Source organism: Psammomys obesus, unplaced genomic scaffold (genome assembly GCF_907164565.1).
Source record: "Psammomys obesus unplaced genomic scaffold, mPsaObe1.curated_primary_1811, whole genome shotgun sequence".
NCBI classification, from domain to species: Eukaryota; Metazoa; Chordata; class Mammalia; order Rodentia; family Muridae; genus Psammomys; species Psammomys obesus.
Window position 1 is genome coordinate 1,252,505 of NW_026592776.1, and position 18,616 is coordinate 1,271,120.

Below are 18,616 nucleotides of genomic sequence, written 5' to 3' on the forward strand. Positions count from 1 at the left end.
ACTTGAATGTAGCTGCATGCAGTGGTTTATTATTGTCATTTTCAACTCACTGTGTGTGTTCATGTTTTGTGTGGGCACACGTGTGGAGGTCAAAGGATAACTTTGTGGAATTTATTCTCCCCTTTCTTCTTTCTGTGGGTTCGGAGGGTTCAGCTCAGGTCACCAGGCTTACAATGTAAGCACCATTACCCACTGAGCCATCTCACTGGCCTTGTTTTTGTTTTCTTAAGAGAGGTTTTCCTCTATAGTCCAGGCTAACCCTGAGCTCTCGTGAACTTCCTGCCTTAGTGCTGGAAGTTATAGACATGTGATATATAGCAGGCCTGTAACAGGCTTTGATAAGACCAGTGAAATAGACTAGCAATCCTAATTGTAAAATGTACTTGCAACATATGTTAATGTATATGATGGAAAGGGAGCATGTGTATCCACTATATTAAGATACTATTAACCCTTATTAACTTTTAATTCTCTCCTGGGCCATGGAAAGAGGTTTGTTTCCTGACAAGTTGATAAGAGATCATGCAGGAAGATATTTATTTGTGGTACTTAATATGCTTAGAAAGTTTTAAGTTACAGCATTAAAATGGTGAAAAATCTCCAAAAGGTGAGCCAGGTAATTTACAGGTGAGTGTTATTATTTTTTTAACTTTCCTGAATTCCATTCCATTAAGTCATTCCATAAACACATGAACAAATGAGAATAACTGTTAAATAAAAAGTGTATAATCTAAGAACTATATTTTCCTTGCCACTCAAATAATGCTTTATAGTATTGAAAACTTGTTAGATAACTCTTGGGCTTCTCTTCAGTAAGGTGTATCGTACCTTTTTTTAATTTTAATTTTAATTTTCTTTGGTCCTATTGTTTTGCCTTGTTTAGTATGAGTATGACCATGATGTGAATGGGGAGAGAGTTGTCTTGGGGAAAGGCTCCTATGGGATTGTGTATGCTGGCCGAGATGTCAGTAATCAAGTACGAATAGCCATCAAGGAAATCCCAGAGAGAGATATCAGGCAAGTTGAGACTGCCTTCAATATTTTTTCTATATTGCTATTTCAACCCTCTTTATCTCACACCTGACACTGATGGTGCAAGGATATAATGATTTAATCTATGTCAGTAGAAAGATGTGGCCAGCTTATGCTGTTAGAACTTGTAATGCTCTTATTAAATGGTGATCTGCTTTTGTTCTCTGCATATTATAATTACATTGAGAAAAATCAAACTACTTAGAGTTTTATGGATTACAGGTCGTATTTCAAAAGAAAACTGTATTTCTACCCACAACTATGTCTGAAGTTTTACATTTCATGCTGATATTTGAAAATATCTTAAAACGTAACTGAGAAACTCTTTTTCTCTTTGTTTTTCAGTGCTGAGGATAGAGCCCAGATCCTCAGGCATGATAGGCAAGCACTCTTCCAACTGAGCTACATCCCCAGCCTTGACTGAGTGCTTTTAAATTTACACTGTAAAAAGTGAAAATGGCTATGATTTGTCTGGATATGTCATTACAGAACTTAAACAGTTAAAAATTAGTTTCACAGTACAAGTTTTGTTAATAACTGTGCCCTTCAACTTTACCCATAGATTAGGGGCTGTTTCTACCATCTGTACTATAACTTTCTCAGCAATTTTATTTTATTATTACATTTTTAAAATTTTTTATACAGTGGATATTGATCATATTCTTTCCCTTCCCCATGTCCCTACCCACCAAACTTCATGTTAAGCTCACATCATTTGAAATTCATACTCCATCCAAATCTAAACACAAGCTCGGCAGTGATTACTGTTGAGAAGCTATACATGTAATGATGACCCCAACACAGATAATCATCCATGAGTCACAGACATATCCACCATAGTTTCAGTGTTGCATCCAGCGCTGGGTGATAATGGATTTGTGCAAACATCCCTCCATCTAGGTGACCACTGTCTGACGCTACATTACACAGGATTTCTAGCAACTGTATGATCCATTCATTCACTAATTTGTTCACTTTCAGTGGGATACTATAGTATGTGAATTACAATGAAGACCTGAAACCAATCTGAAAATCAAGTTTGAAAGAGATTAACGGACTTCCAAAAGGATATAGAGAAACAAGATGATTATTCCACCCTCTTGAGTCCCTCATCCAATAGTCTTCCTTATTCATTCAATAGAATGTTACAGTTGCATAGATCCAGGGATATTCCTACATGCACTGCAACTGGTAGTACTAGTTGTTCCAGCTTTTCCTTGCCCATAGACTTTCCTGGGATTTTTGAGCTGGAAAGGGCCTAAGAAAGCATTTTGTCCAACTCGTAAAAATTTAGGCTGAATTTAGGATGACTGGGCATGTTTTCCATCAGTGAATCTGGGCTGGTGCTAGGGAATAAGAGGTGACTGGGATATTATCCTGATAGTTGGGTGATGCTTCAGTAGAGAATGCAGATAGTATTTCTATGAGTTAAAATGAAAAGTGCTGTAACAGAAGGGTATACAAAATGTCTTTAGAAAACGGACAGAGACTGACTTCTTGGATGTGCTGTGGCAAGTTTGAGAAAACAAATCATTCAAGCTGGTTTTGTTGAAGAATAAGTAGGACATATCTTGGTAGAAAATGAGGCTTATGAGGGAAAAACAGAGCTGTTAAAAAATAAAAATACATTGAGAAAACAACCAATTTCTACAAAGCTTCATTGCAGGGTATGGGCTAGTGAAGGTCTCTTGAGGTAAAAATGTTAAAAGTATCATCTGACCTGATTTGGAAGGTCCTTTTGTGTCACCTGAAACAATATGCTCTTTATGTGGAGTCTACGAAGAAAAGTGGCAAAGTGAAATTTGTGCTTCATAAAGAGGTAGAGGGGATGAACTTGAAAGTCCAGAGGCTGGGACTGGGTAACTCATTAGTACTGGGCTGAGTCTGTAGAGTAAGACTAGAAGTCAGTTTAAGATAAAATTTTCCAGACCACCACTTTCCATTAGAGGAATAGAAGGATTGTTGAAAGAGGTGAAAGTTTGTTGGAGAATCTATGCCCAAGCAATAGTGATGGTAGAAATAGTAGTCATTAATTGGGTTTATGAGTGTCTGTTTACCACATAGTAGACACTCTGTCAATGGTTGAGAAACTTGGGGCCTTTTGGTCCCCTGGAAGTCCTACATGGCTATGGTGTTACAGATTGAATATTCCTTATGTGAAATTCTTACAAGAATCAAGAAGTGTTTCAGATATATTTTTTTTTACAGATTTTGAAATCTTTGTGTATACATAATGAGGAATGTGTAGGGTATGTGACCCAAATCTAAACACAGAATTTTTGTAGTAGCCTGAAGGTAATTTTTGATAATACTTCATTGTGTCTACATTTTGACAGTGACCTATCACACAATATCAGGTGTGACATTTTCCACTAGTTTCATGTTGATAATCAAAATGTTTTGGCAAATACGGCCTTTTGAATTAGGGATACTAAGCCTGTATCCCATGTTTTACAGATGGGAAGTTGAATATTCTTGTGGAAGCTGAGGGAGAGATTCCAGAAGGGGTGGTTAGCAGTTAAGGGACCATCAAGGCCAAGAGCCCTGTAATTTGGCAGGTGATGTGGGCTTTGCTTTTGTTTTGTTTTTGTTTTTGTTTTTTTGCAATAGGTACTCTCAGCCTCTGCATGAAGAAATAGCCCTGCACAAGTATCTCAAGCACCGCAACATTGTCCAGTACCTGGGCTCTGTTTCAGAGAATGGCTACATTAAAATATTTATGGAGCAGGTGCCTGGAGGTAAGTAGTTGATCTTTTCTGATCTCATATATTGAAAAACATTCATAAGAATACAATATGGACATGATTGATTGTCTCACCACTTAACAACAAAAGAAAAACAGACCGTTTAGATATTTGAAAACGTTGGTTTCTCAGAAGAGTTGTATACAACTTTGCAAATGTTACATAAACAGTTCATTTCTGGCTTGTTTATTCAGCCTAAAATACTCACTGTCTTCTGAGTGCTAACATTGGAGACAAGGGGTGAAAAGAGCAAAAGCTCTAACCTTGAGCTCTGCTCTTCTAGGTATAGAAACTTAGAGGTGATTTGGAAAACGATGGAAAAGGACCACTGGAACTTTTTTTTTTATAATTTTACACATATATAATATATTATTATCTTATTTACCCCACATCACCCTCTGTTGTCTTTTTCCCACTCCTACTGACCCTTTCTTCTTCCCAACTGGTCCCTTTCTTTTATATATTTTTTGTAGCCCAGTGGGTTTAATTAGGTTTGCTTATGTGAGCATGGTTGGGGTTTGTTTTTGTTTTAATTGGAGCATGGGTAACATATCAGTGTCTACACCACTGAAGAAAATCACCTTCACAAATATTAACTGCTAATATCCTCACTGGCCCTCCCCTGTCCATCATAGAACATTGAAGGACCCAATTGTGTGTAGCTCATACTCAGGAGAATTTAAGTTGCTAGGTGTTTATCATTACAGTGGCCATGTCATTTCTAAATGACATTGTTTCTCAGTGCTCCTCCCCATTCTCTGGCTCTCATATCATTTCCATTGCCTCTTTGTAATATTCTCTCGTCCTCGAAGAAGAGTGTTAGAGGTGTCCCATGTAGGACTCGGCACCGCTGGCCACTAGCAAAAGGTTTGACTGACCGAATGTGTAAGGAGCACTAGTCTGTAGGTATAAACGAAAATATTTAGAAGGCAGTTTGACATGTCTGTTAGCTAAACGATAGTAACAGACTCTCCTCCAGGGCCTATGAGCTCCCCAATTACAGGCTTTTGAACAGATTTGTAGTACCAGGCATGTATTCCCTCTTGGAGAACAGAATCAAACCCAAGAGAAAATGATTGGTTGTCCCCCACAACCATTATGGTACTGTGGCCTCAGCGGCTACATCTTGCTAGGCTGGTCAGCATTGGAATATGTAGGGTTTAAGCACTGTGTGTACCATTGATTACATTTTTCCCCTACCAGCCTGCATAGTCCTTTACAAACCCATGGGAAGCAGCCAGCAAAGAAGAAGTTCCCTGGTCAGTTCCAGCTTGATTTCTCTTCTAGGTCCCGTGAGCAGTGTTGTGCCTTCAGCAATAGTCCTACTGACTAGTTCTGGTGGGCAGTCAAGAGCAATGGCATTCACCTGTATTGTTTTCAGAGTTGTTGGGGCCATGCTGGGTCAGAAATTCATAGTAACACACCTTGCACTGAAATTTTCATCTTAAACCCTATGGCTTGGACTAGAGAGATGGCTTTAGTGGTTAAGAGCACCTGCTGCTCCCAGTACCCACATAATGGCTCAAAACTGCCTTTAGCTCCAAGCTACGCACAATTTTATGTGATGGGCTACACACAATTAGGTCCTTCAGTACTCTAACAAGGATCTGCAACCCTCTCTCTACATCTACAGTCTCTTTCATGCACAGGGTACACATACACAAATTCAGGCAAACACACATACACATAAAATAAAAGAAATTTTAAAAAATTTGAAGGCTTCTGAGAGAAGCAATGCCTACCTATGCAGGATACTTCCCTTCGAATTTTTTTTCCTATTTTTAAAGTTAGTTTACATAATAATGGGTTTTTATTGACTTTATTTTTATGTTTTTATTTTATTTATTACAATTTATTTAGTTTGTATCCCCACTGGAGCCTCCTTCTTTGTCTCCTCCCAGTCCCACCCACCCTCCCTCTTCTCCCTCTATGCCCTCCCTTCCCCTAGTCCCCTGATAGGGGAGGTCCTCCTCCCCTTCTATCTGACCCTAGCTTATCAGGTCTCATCAAGAATTAAGAGGGAGTTTTCTGTGTAGCTCTGGCCATTCTAGAACTCACTCTGTAGCCTGGCCTTGAACTCAGAGATCCTCCTACCTCTACTTCCCTAGTGCTGGAATTAAAGGCATGTGCCGCCACCACCTGGTTTATATGGCCTTATTATGTATCCTTAGTTTTGAATACCCCCCCATCCCCAAGCTTCCTACCTTTCCTCCATCTCCCTATGCCCATCTCCTTTTTCTTAGTTAGGTTTTTGTTGCTGTGAAGAGACAACATGACCATGGGAACTCTTATAAAGGAAAACATTTAATTGAGGCCTGGCTTACAGTTTCAGAGGTTTAATCTATTATCATCATGTCGGGAAGCATGGCAGTGTGCAGGCAGACATGGTGCTGGAGAAGGAACTAAGAGTTCTACATCTTGATCCATAGGCAATAGGAGACTGTGCCACTGGGCATGGCGTGACCATTATTCATGCCTCTACAGTGACCTACTTCCTCTAACACAGCCATACCTACTCCAACAAGGTCACACCTCCTAATAGTGCCACTCCCTGTGGGCCTAAACCCTTTAAACCTTTTTATATATGGTATCCCTAACACTTTCATATCATACCGGGCACAGTTTCTCCCTCTCCCTCTCCCTCTCCCTCTCCCTCTCCCTCTCCCTCTCCCTCTCCCTCTCCCTCTCCCTCTCTCTCTCCCTCTCCCTCTCTCCCTCCCCCTCTCCCTGTCCCTCTCCCCCCTCCCTATCCCTCTCTTCCTCTCCCTCTCTCCCTCCCCCTCCCTCTCCCCTCCCTCTCCCTTTCCCTCTCTCCCTCCCCTTCCCCCTCTCCCTCTCTCCCTCTCCCTCTCTCCCTTCCCCTCTCCCCCTCCCTTTCCCTCTCCCTCTCCCTCTCCGTCTCCCTCTCTCCCTCTTTCCCTCTTTCCCTCTCCCTCTCTCTCTCTTATTTTTCTTTTATGGGGAACAGAGGGTAGACAGGGCTTCTCTGTGTAGTGTTCACATTCCTGGACTCACTTTGTAGACCAGGCTGGCCTGTCTCTGCCTCCCCAAGTGCTGGGAGGTGTGGGCCACTGTGCCCAACTGGGTACAGTTTCTTTTAAAGAGATCTTGCAAAGTAACAAATGGATAATAAGGGGGCTGGAGAGGTGGCTCAGAGGTTAAGAACACTGGCTGTTCTTCTGAGGGTTCTGAGTTCAATTCCCAGCAACCACATGGTGGCTCACAACCATCTATAGTGAGATCTGGTGCCATCTTCCAGTCCACAGGCGCACATGCTGGCAGAACACTATATAAAAAATAAATAAATATATCTTAAAAAAAAAAAAAAAAGATCAGACTGGAGATAGCTCAGGTTAAAAACAAATGGATAATAAAACCAAATACTAGTACTTTATGTATGAAGTCCCTACATATAGGCAATAGAGTATTAGAAGGAAGAATTCTTTGGATCTAGAACTGGTAGTTTGAATGGGTCTAGCCATTAAGGCTATGGGATCTTAGTTTTCTGGTTAATTAAATACACTGTAAAATTAAAGTAGCATTTACTATAATACTCAAAGTAAGCATCATGGGAATATTAAGTAGATCTACCTCAGTCACACCATTGGGTGATTGGTACGTGCAATAGCATTTGGAAAAGTGCCTGTCAGTGAGCAAGAGCCGGGTAAATGAGTGTACGTTGAAATAATAATAAATCTCATAACATTCTAATTGAACATGGATCATCATCATCTGAATACCAGTTTTAGGTTAGAAACAATGCTTTAATTTACTTCCTTGACCCCTTACAAATGAATCTTTGTCATCATGGTGAGTTGTTTGTTGTTCTTCTAGGAAGCCTTTCTGCTCTCTTACAATCCATATGGGGACCAATGAAGGAACCCACTATCAAGTTTTATACCAAACAGATCCTAGAAGGCCTGAAATATCTCCATGAAAACCAGATAGTCCACAGGGACATAAAGGTATGGAAATCTCTAAGCCATCAAGGTGGTATTTTTCTAAGCTGTCACTATAGTATGGTTGAATAGTCTGTTCACAGAGAAAGACACTTTAACAAGACAGCCCCACCCCATGTCAGACTAGTCTTTGTAAAGAGAGATTATCAAGGTCCCACACTATAGGGTGCTGGTTTGTTTAACTCTTCCTGTACACACTCAATGCTGTTCTTTTTCTAAAGGGTGATAATGTTCTGGTGAACACCTATAGCGGAGTGGTAAAAATCTCTGATTTTGGAACCTCTAAACGCCTCGCAGGAATTAACCCATGCACTGGGACCTTTGCAGGTAAGAAAAGCAAAGCTGGTTATGTTGTGTTGTCCTGGATCTAAGCTTTCTCCTGAATCTGTGATCATTTAAGAACTACTTGTTGCTCACCTCAGCATAGAGTATAATTTTGATTTTTCAAAATTTATTTAACATTTTTCTATAGAATATAGTTCGATCATACTCTTTAGGCTCCCTAACTCTTCCAAGATCCTTCCCACCTCTCTACCCACCCAATTTCATGTTCTCTCTCTCTCTCCTTTTTTCCCTCCCCTTCTCTTTGTGTGTGTTTTTTATAAATGAGAAAACAATCTTAAAAGAAAACCATTAAGATAAAAACTACTAAAACAAAACAAAAAGCGTACGAAAAGCATGGAGTCTGTTTCATTTTGGCAATTACTTCTGGGCATGCAGCCTGCCTGCCCTGGACTGTGGTTGATCTACCAAATGACAATCTAAGATTTTCCCTTTTACAGCAGGTATCTATTACAAATAGCTTCTTGCTTAGATATGGCACTTTATGTCTTCTCAGTGTTGGAACTTTTGTCTATTTTGAACTTGTATAAGTCTTGGGCATATTGTAATACTTTATGAATTCATGTATGTATCAGTCCTGTTTTGTCTGGAAGACACTGTTTCCTTGAAGTCATCCACCACTTCTGGCTCTTCAGATTTGTCTGCCTCCTCTTCTTCGTAGATCCCTGAGCCTTGAGGGAGAGTTTTGATAAAGACATTTAGGGTTGAATGTGCTTAAGTCTCTGACTTTCTGTACATTGACCATTTGTGAATCTTTGTGTTAATTCCCATCTTCTACAAGAAGAATCTTCTCTGATGAGGGTTGACTTAAACATTTATCTAAGGGTATGACAATATTGGGAATCCTTTTATTTCTATGTTCCTTTAGTACAGTGATTCTCAACATTCCTAATGCTGTGACCCTTTAATACAGAGCCTTATGTTTTAGTGAACCCCAACCAAAAATTATTTTGTTGCTACTTCATAACTTTAATTTTGTTACTGTCATGAATTATAATTTAAATATATGATACATAAGATATCTGGTATGTGACCCCCCCAAAGGAGCTGGGAACCCACAGGTTGAGAACCACTGCTTTTACAGTTTAGGTGTAGTAGGTTTTACCCTAGGCCCATGAACTATCTAGTCTCCTACATTCTTGGCCACTTTAGCAGTGTCAGATATGAGTTCCATCTCATGGAGTGGGCCTTACATCCAATTGATAAAGAGACTGGTTACTCCAATTACATTTGTGCCACTATTGTACCAGTATATTTTTGTGTGGTTGGTGACTGTCATAGGTGGAAGGGTTTATGGCTGCATGATATTAATGCTTGCTTTTCTCCTCTGCTACTGTACAAAGTACTTTCCAGAATCACGAACACTAATAAGTAGGAGGAAAACTTCTAGTTGGGCCCTAGGTCAATTTCTCCATGTTCAATGTAATAAGTAGGTTGTGTCTTCAACAATAGGGACTTCCATCAGGTTATGGAAAGTAACCAATAACCTTGATGATACTAATGGTGTTTAGACTAATGACTCACCAAGATGTAACTCATTCCTAGCAGTGGAAATTTCACTTGGTAGCATAAAATGTCTAGTTGGGGCATTGTCTCTCCCATTATATAATAACTCCATTTAACTTCCTTTCATATACTGATATGTTTTAGGAAGCTTCTAGAGTAGCAATTTTCCATATGACTTTTCAAAAGGTTTTAATGTTAATTGTCTACCCCCATATTACTTCCTTTACTATGTCCAGCCATCCTCTCCCCACTTAATTCCCCTTATTTTAGTTTCCCCTTATATATTTTGTTTGTTTGTTTGTTTGTTTGTTTGTTTGTTTGTGACAGTGATTCTCTGTGTAGCATTGGCTGTACTGGACTCACTTTGTAGACCAGGCTAACCTCTGCCTTTACCCACTGCCCGATGCCTTCTGCCTCCTCTGCCCCCTCTGCCCTCTCCGCCCTTTCCACCTTCCCTGCCTCTACCTCCGACTCTGCCTCTGCCTCCCCAAGTACTGGGAATTACAGGCATGCACCTCCACACCTGGTTCTGTATATATTTTTATAACACTATGCTCTATTTCTCCTTCATTGGAAGCTCCTGTCTTCCTCCTGATCCCTTACTAGCTACCTCTGGTTTTTGTTTGTTTGTTTGTTTAGGTTGAAACACACATATATAAAACTTAAAAGCTTACATTCTCATATAAGAGAAAACACACAATATTTGTCTTTTGGGTCTGAGTTATCTCATTTGGGATGATTGTTTCAAGCTCCATCTATTTTGATTTTCAATGCAGATGAAGTATTGTCCTTAACTTTAAAGTGTTTAAACATTGTTATAGTGGTATACTTATCTGATAAAGCTATCTGTGACACCAGTATCACCCTTCTTTCTTCTTGGCCTCTTACAAGTTGGGTAGACAAAGAATTCTGCTGAGATATCCTAAGGGTTCTTACTCAGTAAAATGGCAGTATGTCTTCACAGTTGGTAGCACACCAGACAAAATCATGGGTAATCTTCTGTAAATTATTAGGAAATTTTATTGGTCTGTTATAAAAGTAGCACTTTACTATAGTGAATTCTGACACTTTACATTTTGATATGATTATGTTTCCAATGGAGGCTAATTCTTCTGGGGAAATATATTTTATGTGAGTTTGAAGAACTGCATTTCCTTGTCCATCTGATGGTGATGAAACACTCTGAATATTGACAGGGACTGGATTCAAAGGTGATATAAATTACCAGTTGGTTTTCCATTTACCAGACCAGTAGGTAGAAAGCCTCTCACAGGCTACCCATGGCTTTTTGAAATTACTTCTTAAAAGCAACTATAGCTAAAACTTTGAGCTTCACTACAGTATTTTGCCTCCCTTTAGAACACCCAGTTGTTTTGCCTCCCTATAAACATCCTGTCTTAAGCTGTCTTCCAGCCAGGCGCAGTGGCGCACCCCTCTAATCCCAGCACTCTGGGAGGCAGAGTCAGGTGGATCTCTGGGAGGCAGAGGCCCCGCGTGGTTTACAAAGCAAGTCTAAGACAGCCAGGTCTACACAAAGAAACCCTGACTCAAAAAACAAAACAACAAGTTTTTCTCCAAAATGGAAAGTTAATCTCCTTAGGAATCTGTTACACAACAAATGGAAATCCTCATAAAAACAGATCTCAGTGGGTTACCAAGGATGAAATGGGTCAATACTGATGACATATTTTGACTGGCACCTGGGTTATTGCAAGTGAAATTGAAGTATTTGTTAATTAAATAATTTTCATTTAGAGTTTATAGGATGTTAGAGCTTTGGAGTCAGAGCATGCCTTTCATTGAACTTGAGTTTCCATATGGAACTATTATGTTGAACCTATGGGTCACAAAAGGTGTCCTCACAAATGTATTTGTCTCCTCTTGTCCCTTACCTTTAGCCCAGAGCGGTTTGTGGTTTGCCCCATAACTTTTCCAGCTGCTTTGGATGACAAAATCACAGTGGAACTTGAGGGAACAGCAGGTCAGAGTGGGTGATAGGAAAGGTATAGGCTGTATACTCTTCAGTGCTCTGGTCCCCGCTCATGATGGTTACTCACTTGCCTCCATCCCTGCCAGCCTCGGTGTTGGACATTTACCTCTACTCTGTAGTCAGTAGTGTTGGCTTCTTCTCTCACCTCTTTCCTAAGTCACCAACTGCAAGAAGGTGAAGAAAAGACTGGCAGTTTGGGTCTTAAGTAACATCATTGTAAGCTGCATCTCTATAGTCTGGGGCCTGGTGTTTGAAGTTCATTTTTCTTGCTGGATCCCTCTGAATGTGACCCATGTCATGGATGGGTGCCTAGGCTGACTGTTGGCAGAGTGTCCCCTGGACCTCTCTAGTTACTTATTCTTCAGGTAGTACTCACTGTTCTTTTTCTTTCCATGGAGGCATTCAACCTTGCGAGACTGTTCCTTCAGTTCTTTGAAAAGAGCTCAAACAAATATAGCTAAAGCTGGCCCCACCACTTGAATCTGCTGTTTGTGTTAGCTTCAGCTCACCATTGAGAGAGTGTGGCAGTATCCCCAAATTTTATAGAACCCCTCCTCACTGCTTGACCTTTGCTTCATTGGCAGCCTATACTCCATGCAAGTTATCTGAGAGGAATATGTAATATTAAGTTCTTATTGGCTAAAAAGTTTTAGGTTGGTAACAAATGGTGTTTCCCATGAGGCTATCAATTGGACAGCCCGATTAGGACCATCTTCACCACCATGGGAGATTTATTACATTGCTCTCTTCACTACTGATTGAATATAAAAAAGATTTCAAATTTGAGCTCCTAAAAAATCTCAAGGGGCCTATGGGAGATGATAATGTGTAATCCTTTTTCAAGAGCAGCTATTTAGAATCCATTGGACTGCCTGGGTTGCAATGGGCCATACCCTTCTAGGGATTCCCCCAATCTCACGCTTCTTATTTGGCACTAAGTAAATGATCTGGCACCATTCTCCAAAGAAGCTGTATTCAATATCCACTCCGTATCTATTTTTTTTTCACTCTTGAAATTCTTTGAGCCCCTTTATTTAGATTACAAGTTCATGAGGAAAGGGCACAAAATTGTGTTCTGAGGAGTTCAAGGCTCCCTTAGAAAATACATTCCTGTGATCTCTGTCTCATGCTTTGCTGTAGTATCTAGAACACAGCTCAGTTCCTCCGTCAAAGCGTCACCTTATGCCATATGTTTTCTTTGCTGAGAATGTGGAAATCCTGCTTTGAAAACTACTCAGAAGCTTGCAGTGGAAAATATCCTAAGAGGTCTTGAGTCAGTACCTGTGTATCTATGTTGTGAATTCTTTTTTTTTTTCTTTCCATTTTTTTTTAATTTTTATTAATTACACTTTATTCACTTTGTATCCCCCCATGGCCCCCTCCCTCCTCCCCTCCCAATTCTATCCTCCCTCTTCCTTCTCCACACATGCCCCTCCCCAAGTCCACTGATAGGGGAGGACTTCCTCTCCTTTCTTCTGATGCTAATCTATCGGGTCTCATCAGGAGTAGCTGCACTGTCTTACTCTGTGACCTGGTAAGGCTGCTCCCCCCTCAGGGGGAGGTGATCAAAGAGCAGGCCAATCAGTTCATGTCAGAGAGAGTCCCTGTTCCCTTTACTGTGGAAGACACTTGGACACCGAACTACCATGGGCTACATCTGTGCAGGGGTTCTAGGTTATCTCCATGAATAGTCGTTGGTTGGAGTATCAGTCTCAGAAAAGACCCCTGTGCCAGATTTTTAGGTTTTGTTGCTCTCCTAGCAGAGCTCCTGTCCTCTCCAGGTCTTATTATTTCCCATTTCTTTCATGAAATTCCCTGCACTCTGCCCAAAGGTTGGCCATAAGTCTCAGCATCTGCTTTGATACCCTGTAGGGTAGAGCCTTTCAGAGGCCCTCTGTGGCAGGCTACTATACTGTTCCCTGTTTTCTCTTCTTCTGATGTCCATATTTTTTGCCTTTCTGTATGGGGTTTGAGCATTTAGCCAGAGTCCTCCTTCTTGATTAGTTTCTTTAGGTGTACAGATTTTAGTAGGTGTATCATATATTATATGTCTAATATCCACTTGTGAGTAAGTATATACCGTGTCTGTCTTTTGGCTTCTGGGATACCACACCTATGATGATCTTTTCCACTTCCACCATTTACCTACAAATTACATGATTTCCTTGTTTTTTATTGCTTAGTAATACTCCATTGTGTAAATGTACCATAATTTCTGTATCCATTCCTCAGTTGAGGGGCATCTGGATTGTTTCCAGATTCTGGCTATTACAAATAAAGCTGCTGTAAACATGGTTGAGCAAATATCCTTATTGTATACTTGAGCATCTTTTGGATATATGCCTAGGAGTGATATAGCTGGATCTTGAGGAAGCACTATTCCTAATTTTCTGAGAAAGCACCAAATTGATTTCCAAAATGTTTGTACAAGTTTACATTCCCACCAGCAGTGGAGGAGGGTTCACCTTTCTCAACATCCGCTCCAGCATGTATTGTAACTTGAGTTTTTGATCTTAGCCATTCTGATGGGTATAAGGTGAAATCTTAGGGTCGTTTTGATTTGCATTTCCCTGATGACTAAGGAGGTTGAGCATTTCTTTAAGTGTTTTTCAGCCATTCGATATTCTTCTGTTGAGAATTCTCTGTTTAGATCTGTACTCCATTTTTAATTGGATTATTTGATATGTTGCTGTTTAACTTCTTGAGTTCTTTATATATACTGGATATTAGCCCTCTGTCAGATATAGGGTTGGTGAAGATCCTTTCCCAGTCTGTGGGAAGTTGTTTTGTTCTGATGACAGTGTCCTTTGCTTTACAGAAGCTTTTCAGTTTCATGAGGTCCCATTTATTGATTGTTGCTCTTAGAGCCTGTGCTGTTGGTATTCTGTTCAGGAAGTTGTCTCCCATGCCAATGAGTTCAAGGCTCTCTTCCCCACTTTTTCTTCTAACAGGTTTAGTGTATCTGGTTTTATAATGAAGTCTTTGAGTCACTTGGACTTTAGTTTTGTGCAGGGTGATAAATATGGATCTATTTGCATTTTTCTACATGTAGACATCCAGTTAGACCAGCACCATTTGTTGAAGACGCTATCTTTTTTCCATTGTATGGTTTTGTCATCTTTGTCAAAAATTAGGTGTCCAGAAGTGTGTGGATTTATTTCAGGGTTTTCTATTCGATTCCATTGATCTACCAGTCGGTTTCTATGCCAGTACCATGAAGTTTTTAGTATTGTTGCTCTATAGTACAGCTTAAGATCAGGGATGGAGATACCTCCAGAAGATCTTTTATTGTAGAGGATTGTTTTAGCAATTCTGGGTTTCTTGTTATTCCATACGAAGTTGAGAAATTTTCCTTCAAGGTCTATAAAGAATTGTGTTGGTAATTCCATGGGAATTGCATTGAATCTTTAGATTGCTTTCAGTAAGATAGCCATTTTTACTATATTAATCCTGCCAAGCCATGAGTATGGGATATCTTTCCATCTTCTGATATCTTCTTCCAATTCTTTCTTCAGAGACTTGAAATTTTTTCATACAAATCTTTGACTTGCTTGGTTATAGTCACACCAAGGTACTATATGTCCTATGTGGCTCTTGTGAAGGGTGTTGTTTCCCTAATTTCTTTCTCAGTCCTTTTGTCTTTTGTATACAGGAGGGCTACTGATTTTTTTAAGTCAATTTTTATCCAGCCACTTTGCTGAAGGTGTTTATCAGGTGTAAGAGTTCCCTGGTAGAATTTTGGGGGTCACTCAGGTATACTATCATATCATCTGCAAATAGTAATACTTTGATTTCTTTCCTTCCAATTTGTATCCCCTTGATCTCCTTTTTAATTGTCTTATTGCTCTAGCAAGGACTTCAAGAACTATATTGAAGAGATATGGAGAAAGTGTACAGCCTTGCCTTGTCCCTGATTTCAATGGGATTGATTTAAGTTTCTCTCAATTGAGTTTGATATTGGCTATAGGCTTGCTGTATATTGTCTTTATTATGTTTAGGTATGTGCCTTATATCCTTGATTTCTCCAGAATGAATAGATGTTGGATTTTGTCAAATGCTTTTTCAGCATCTAAGGAAATGATCATGTGGTTTTTCTCCTTCTGTTTGTTAATATGGTGGATCACATTGATGGATTTCCATATATTGAACCATCCCTGCATGCCTTGGGTGAAGCCTACTTGGTTGTAGTGGATGATATCTTTGATATGTTCTTGTATTCGGTTTGCAAGCATTTTTTTTGAGTATTTTTGTATCAATGTTCATAAGGGAGATTGGCCTGAAATTCTCTTTCTTTGTTGGGTCTTTGTGAGGTTTAGGTACCAAGGTTATTGTGGCTTCATAGCATGAGTTTGGTAATATTCCTTCTGTTTCTGTTTTGTGGAATAGTTTGAAGAGTATTGGTGTTAGCTCTTCTTTGAAAGTCTGGTAGAATTCTCCGCTGAAACCATTTGGCCCTGGGCTATTTTTGCATGGGAGACTTTTGATGACAGCTTCTACTTCCTTGGGGATATAGTACTATTTAATTGATTTACCTGGTCTTGATTCAGCTTTGGCAAGTGGAATCGATCAAGAAAATTGTCCAGTTCCTTTAGATTTTCAAATTTTGTGGCATATAGATTTTTGAAGTAAGACCTAATGATTCTTTGGATTTCTTCAGTGTCTGTGGTTATGTCCCCCTTTTCATTTATTTTGTTGATTTGGATAGTGTCTCTCAGCCTTTTAGTTAGTTTGGCTAAGAGTTTGTCTATCTTGTTGATTTTCTCAAAGAACCAGCTCTTTGTTTCATTGATTCTTTGAATTGTTCTCTTTCTTTCTAGTTTATTGATTTCAGCCCTGAGTTTGATTATTTGCAGCTGTCTACTCCTGTTGGGTGTGTCTGTTTCTTTTCTTCTTTTTTTCTGGTGCTTTCAGGTGAGCTGTTAAGTTGCTTTTATGAGATGTTTCAAATTTCTTCTTGAAGACACTTAGAGCTATGAACTTTCCTTTTAGCACTGCTTTCATTGTGTCCCATAAGGTTGGGTATGTTGTGCCTTAATTTTCATTCTAGGAAGACTTTAATTCATTTCTTTATTTCTTCTCTGACACAGCTGTCATTCAGTAGCAAGTTGTTCAATTTCCATGTGTGTATAGGCTCTTTGCTATTTCTGTTGTTGTTGAGGTCCAGCTTTAGTCCATAGTGGTCAGATAGGATACAAGAAATTATTTCAATCTTCTTGGACCTGTTGAGACTTGCTTTGTGACCAAGTATATGGTCTATTTTGGAGAAGGTTCCATGAGGTGCTAAGAAGAAGGTAAATTCTTTTGTGTTTGGGTGAAAGGTTCTTTAGATGTCTGTTAGGTCCATTTGATTCAGGACCTCTGTTAGATTTATTGTATCTTTGTTTAATTTCTGTTTTGTTGACCTGTCCTTTGTTGAGAGTGGATTGTTGTAGTCTCCCATTATTAATGTGTGGGGATCGTTGTATGGTTTAAGTTTTATTAATGTTTCTTTTACAAATGTGGGTGCCCTTGTATTTGGAGCATAGATGTTCAGGATTGTGATCTCTTCCTGGTGGAATTTTCCCTTGATGCGTATGAAGTGAACTTCTCCATCTCTTTTGATTAATTATGGTTGAAAGTCTATGTTATTAGATCTTAGAATGGCTACTCCTGCTTGCTTCTTGGGTCCATTTGCTTGGAAAACCATCTTCCAGCCCTTTACTCTCAGGTAATGTCTATCTTTGTGACTTAGGTGTGTTTCTTGTATGCAAGAGAATTTTGGGTCTTGTTTAAGCATCCATTCTGTTAGTCTGTGACTTTTTATTGAAGAGTTGAGTCCATTGATGTTGAGGGAGCTCTGTGTTCTCTTAGGGCCTGCATGATATCCGTCCAGGCCCTTCTGGCTTTCATAGTCTCTGCTGAGAAGTCAGGTGTGATTCTGACGGGTTTGCCATTATATGTTACTTGGCCTTTTTCCCTTGCAGCTTTTAGTATTTTTTCTTTGTTCTGTATACTTACTGTTTTGATTATTATGTGGAGGGAGGATTTTCTTTTCTAGTCTAATTTATTAGGTGTTCTGTAGGCCTCTTGTATGCTTATAGGCCTCCCCTTTAAGTTGGGGAAATTTTCTTCTATGATTTTGTTAAAAATATTTTCTGGGCCTTGGAGGAGGGAATCTTCTTTTTCCTCTATTCATATTGTTCTTAGGTTTTGTCTTTTTATGTTGTCTTGGATTTCTTGGATGGTTTGTATCAGGATTTTTTTAGGTTTATTATTTTCTTTGATGGATACGTCAATTTCTTCCTTTGTATCTTCCACACCTGCGATTCTTTCTTCCATCTCTTATAGTCTGTTGGTTATGCTAGCCTCTGTAGTTCCTGCTTTCTTTCCTATGTTCTCCCTCTCCATGATTTCCTCTTTGTGTTTTCATTAATTTTTCCAATTCTATCTTGAGATCTTGAGCCGTTTTTTTGATTTCCTTCACCCATGTGACTGTATTTTCCTGTTTTTCCTTCAATTCCTTTACCTGTTTGTTTGAACATTCCCCTGTTTCTTTTATTTCTTTCAATTATTTAATCATTTCCTCTCGGAAAACCACAAACTGTTTGGCTGCATCTTCCTGTATTTCTTTATGGATGGCCATAATCTGTTTTACTATATCTTCCTCTAATCCTTTACGAATTTCATTTGCTTCTTCCATTAACCTCTTCATAAGCATAGATCTAAGGTCATCTTCTTTAATTTCACTTATGTTTGGGTGTCCAGGCCTACTTGCCCCTGGGTATCTGTGTTCTGGGGATGCCATATTGCTTTGCCTTTTGTTGGTTTTATTTTTATGCTGGCCTCTACCCATCTGGCTATCTCAGGTGTTATCTGTTAATTTCTGGTGCCTGCTGCGTCCTGGGGTGTGGAGAATTCCATTGGCAGGGTTCTGAAGTAGATCTCCTCAGCTTTTTGGGTATGTTCAACTGAATGGTGGTGCTTCTCAGGAATTGTCACAGTTGACCTCACACATATGGACCTGTGTGGTAACTGTGGTGTTCAGGAAGGCTCTCCTCCTATCA

General features: G+C 39.6%; 1 protein-coding gene across 1 annotated transcript in view; it reads left to right on the forward strand.

Moving 5' to 3' along the window:
- Map3k15 (mitogen-activated protein kinase kinase kinase 15) overlaps positions 1-18,616 on the forward strand; it is a 160,257-nt gene that overhangs the window by 122,657 nt on the left and 18,984 nt on the right. The window contains exons 12-15 of the mRNA XM_055615731.1: positions 884-1,017; positions 3,643-3,770; positions 7,611-7,741; positions 7,957-8,062. Coding sequence (XP_055471706.1) covers positions 884-1,017; positions 3,643-3,770; positions 7,611-7,741; positions 7,957-8,062 — 499 coding nt within the window. The remainder of the gene's footprint in view (positions 1-883; positions 1,018-3,642; positions 3,771-7,610; positions 7,742-7,956; positions 8,063-18,616) is intronic.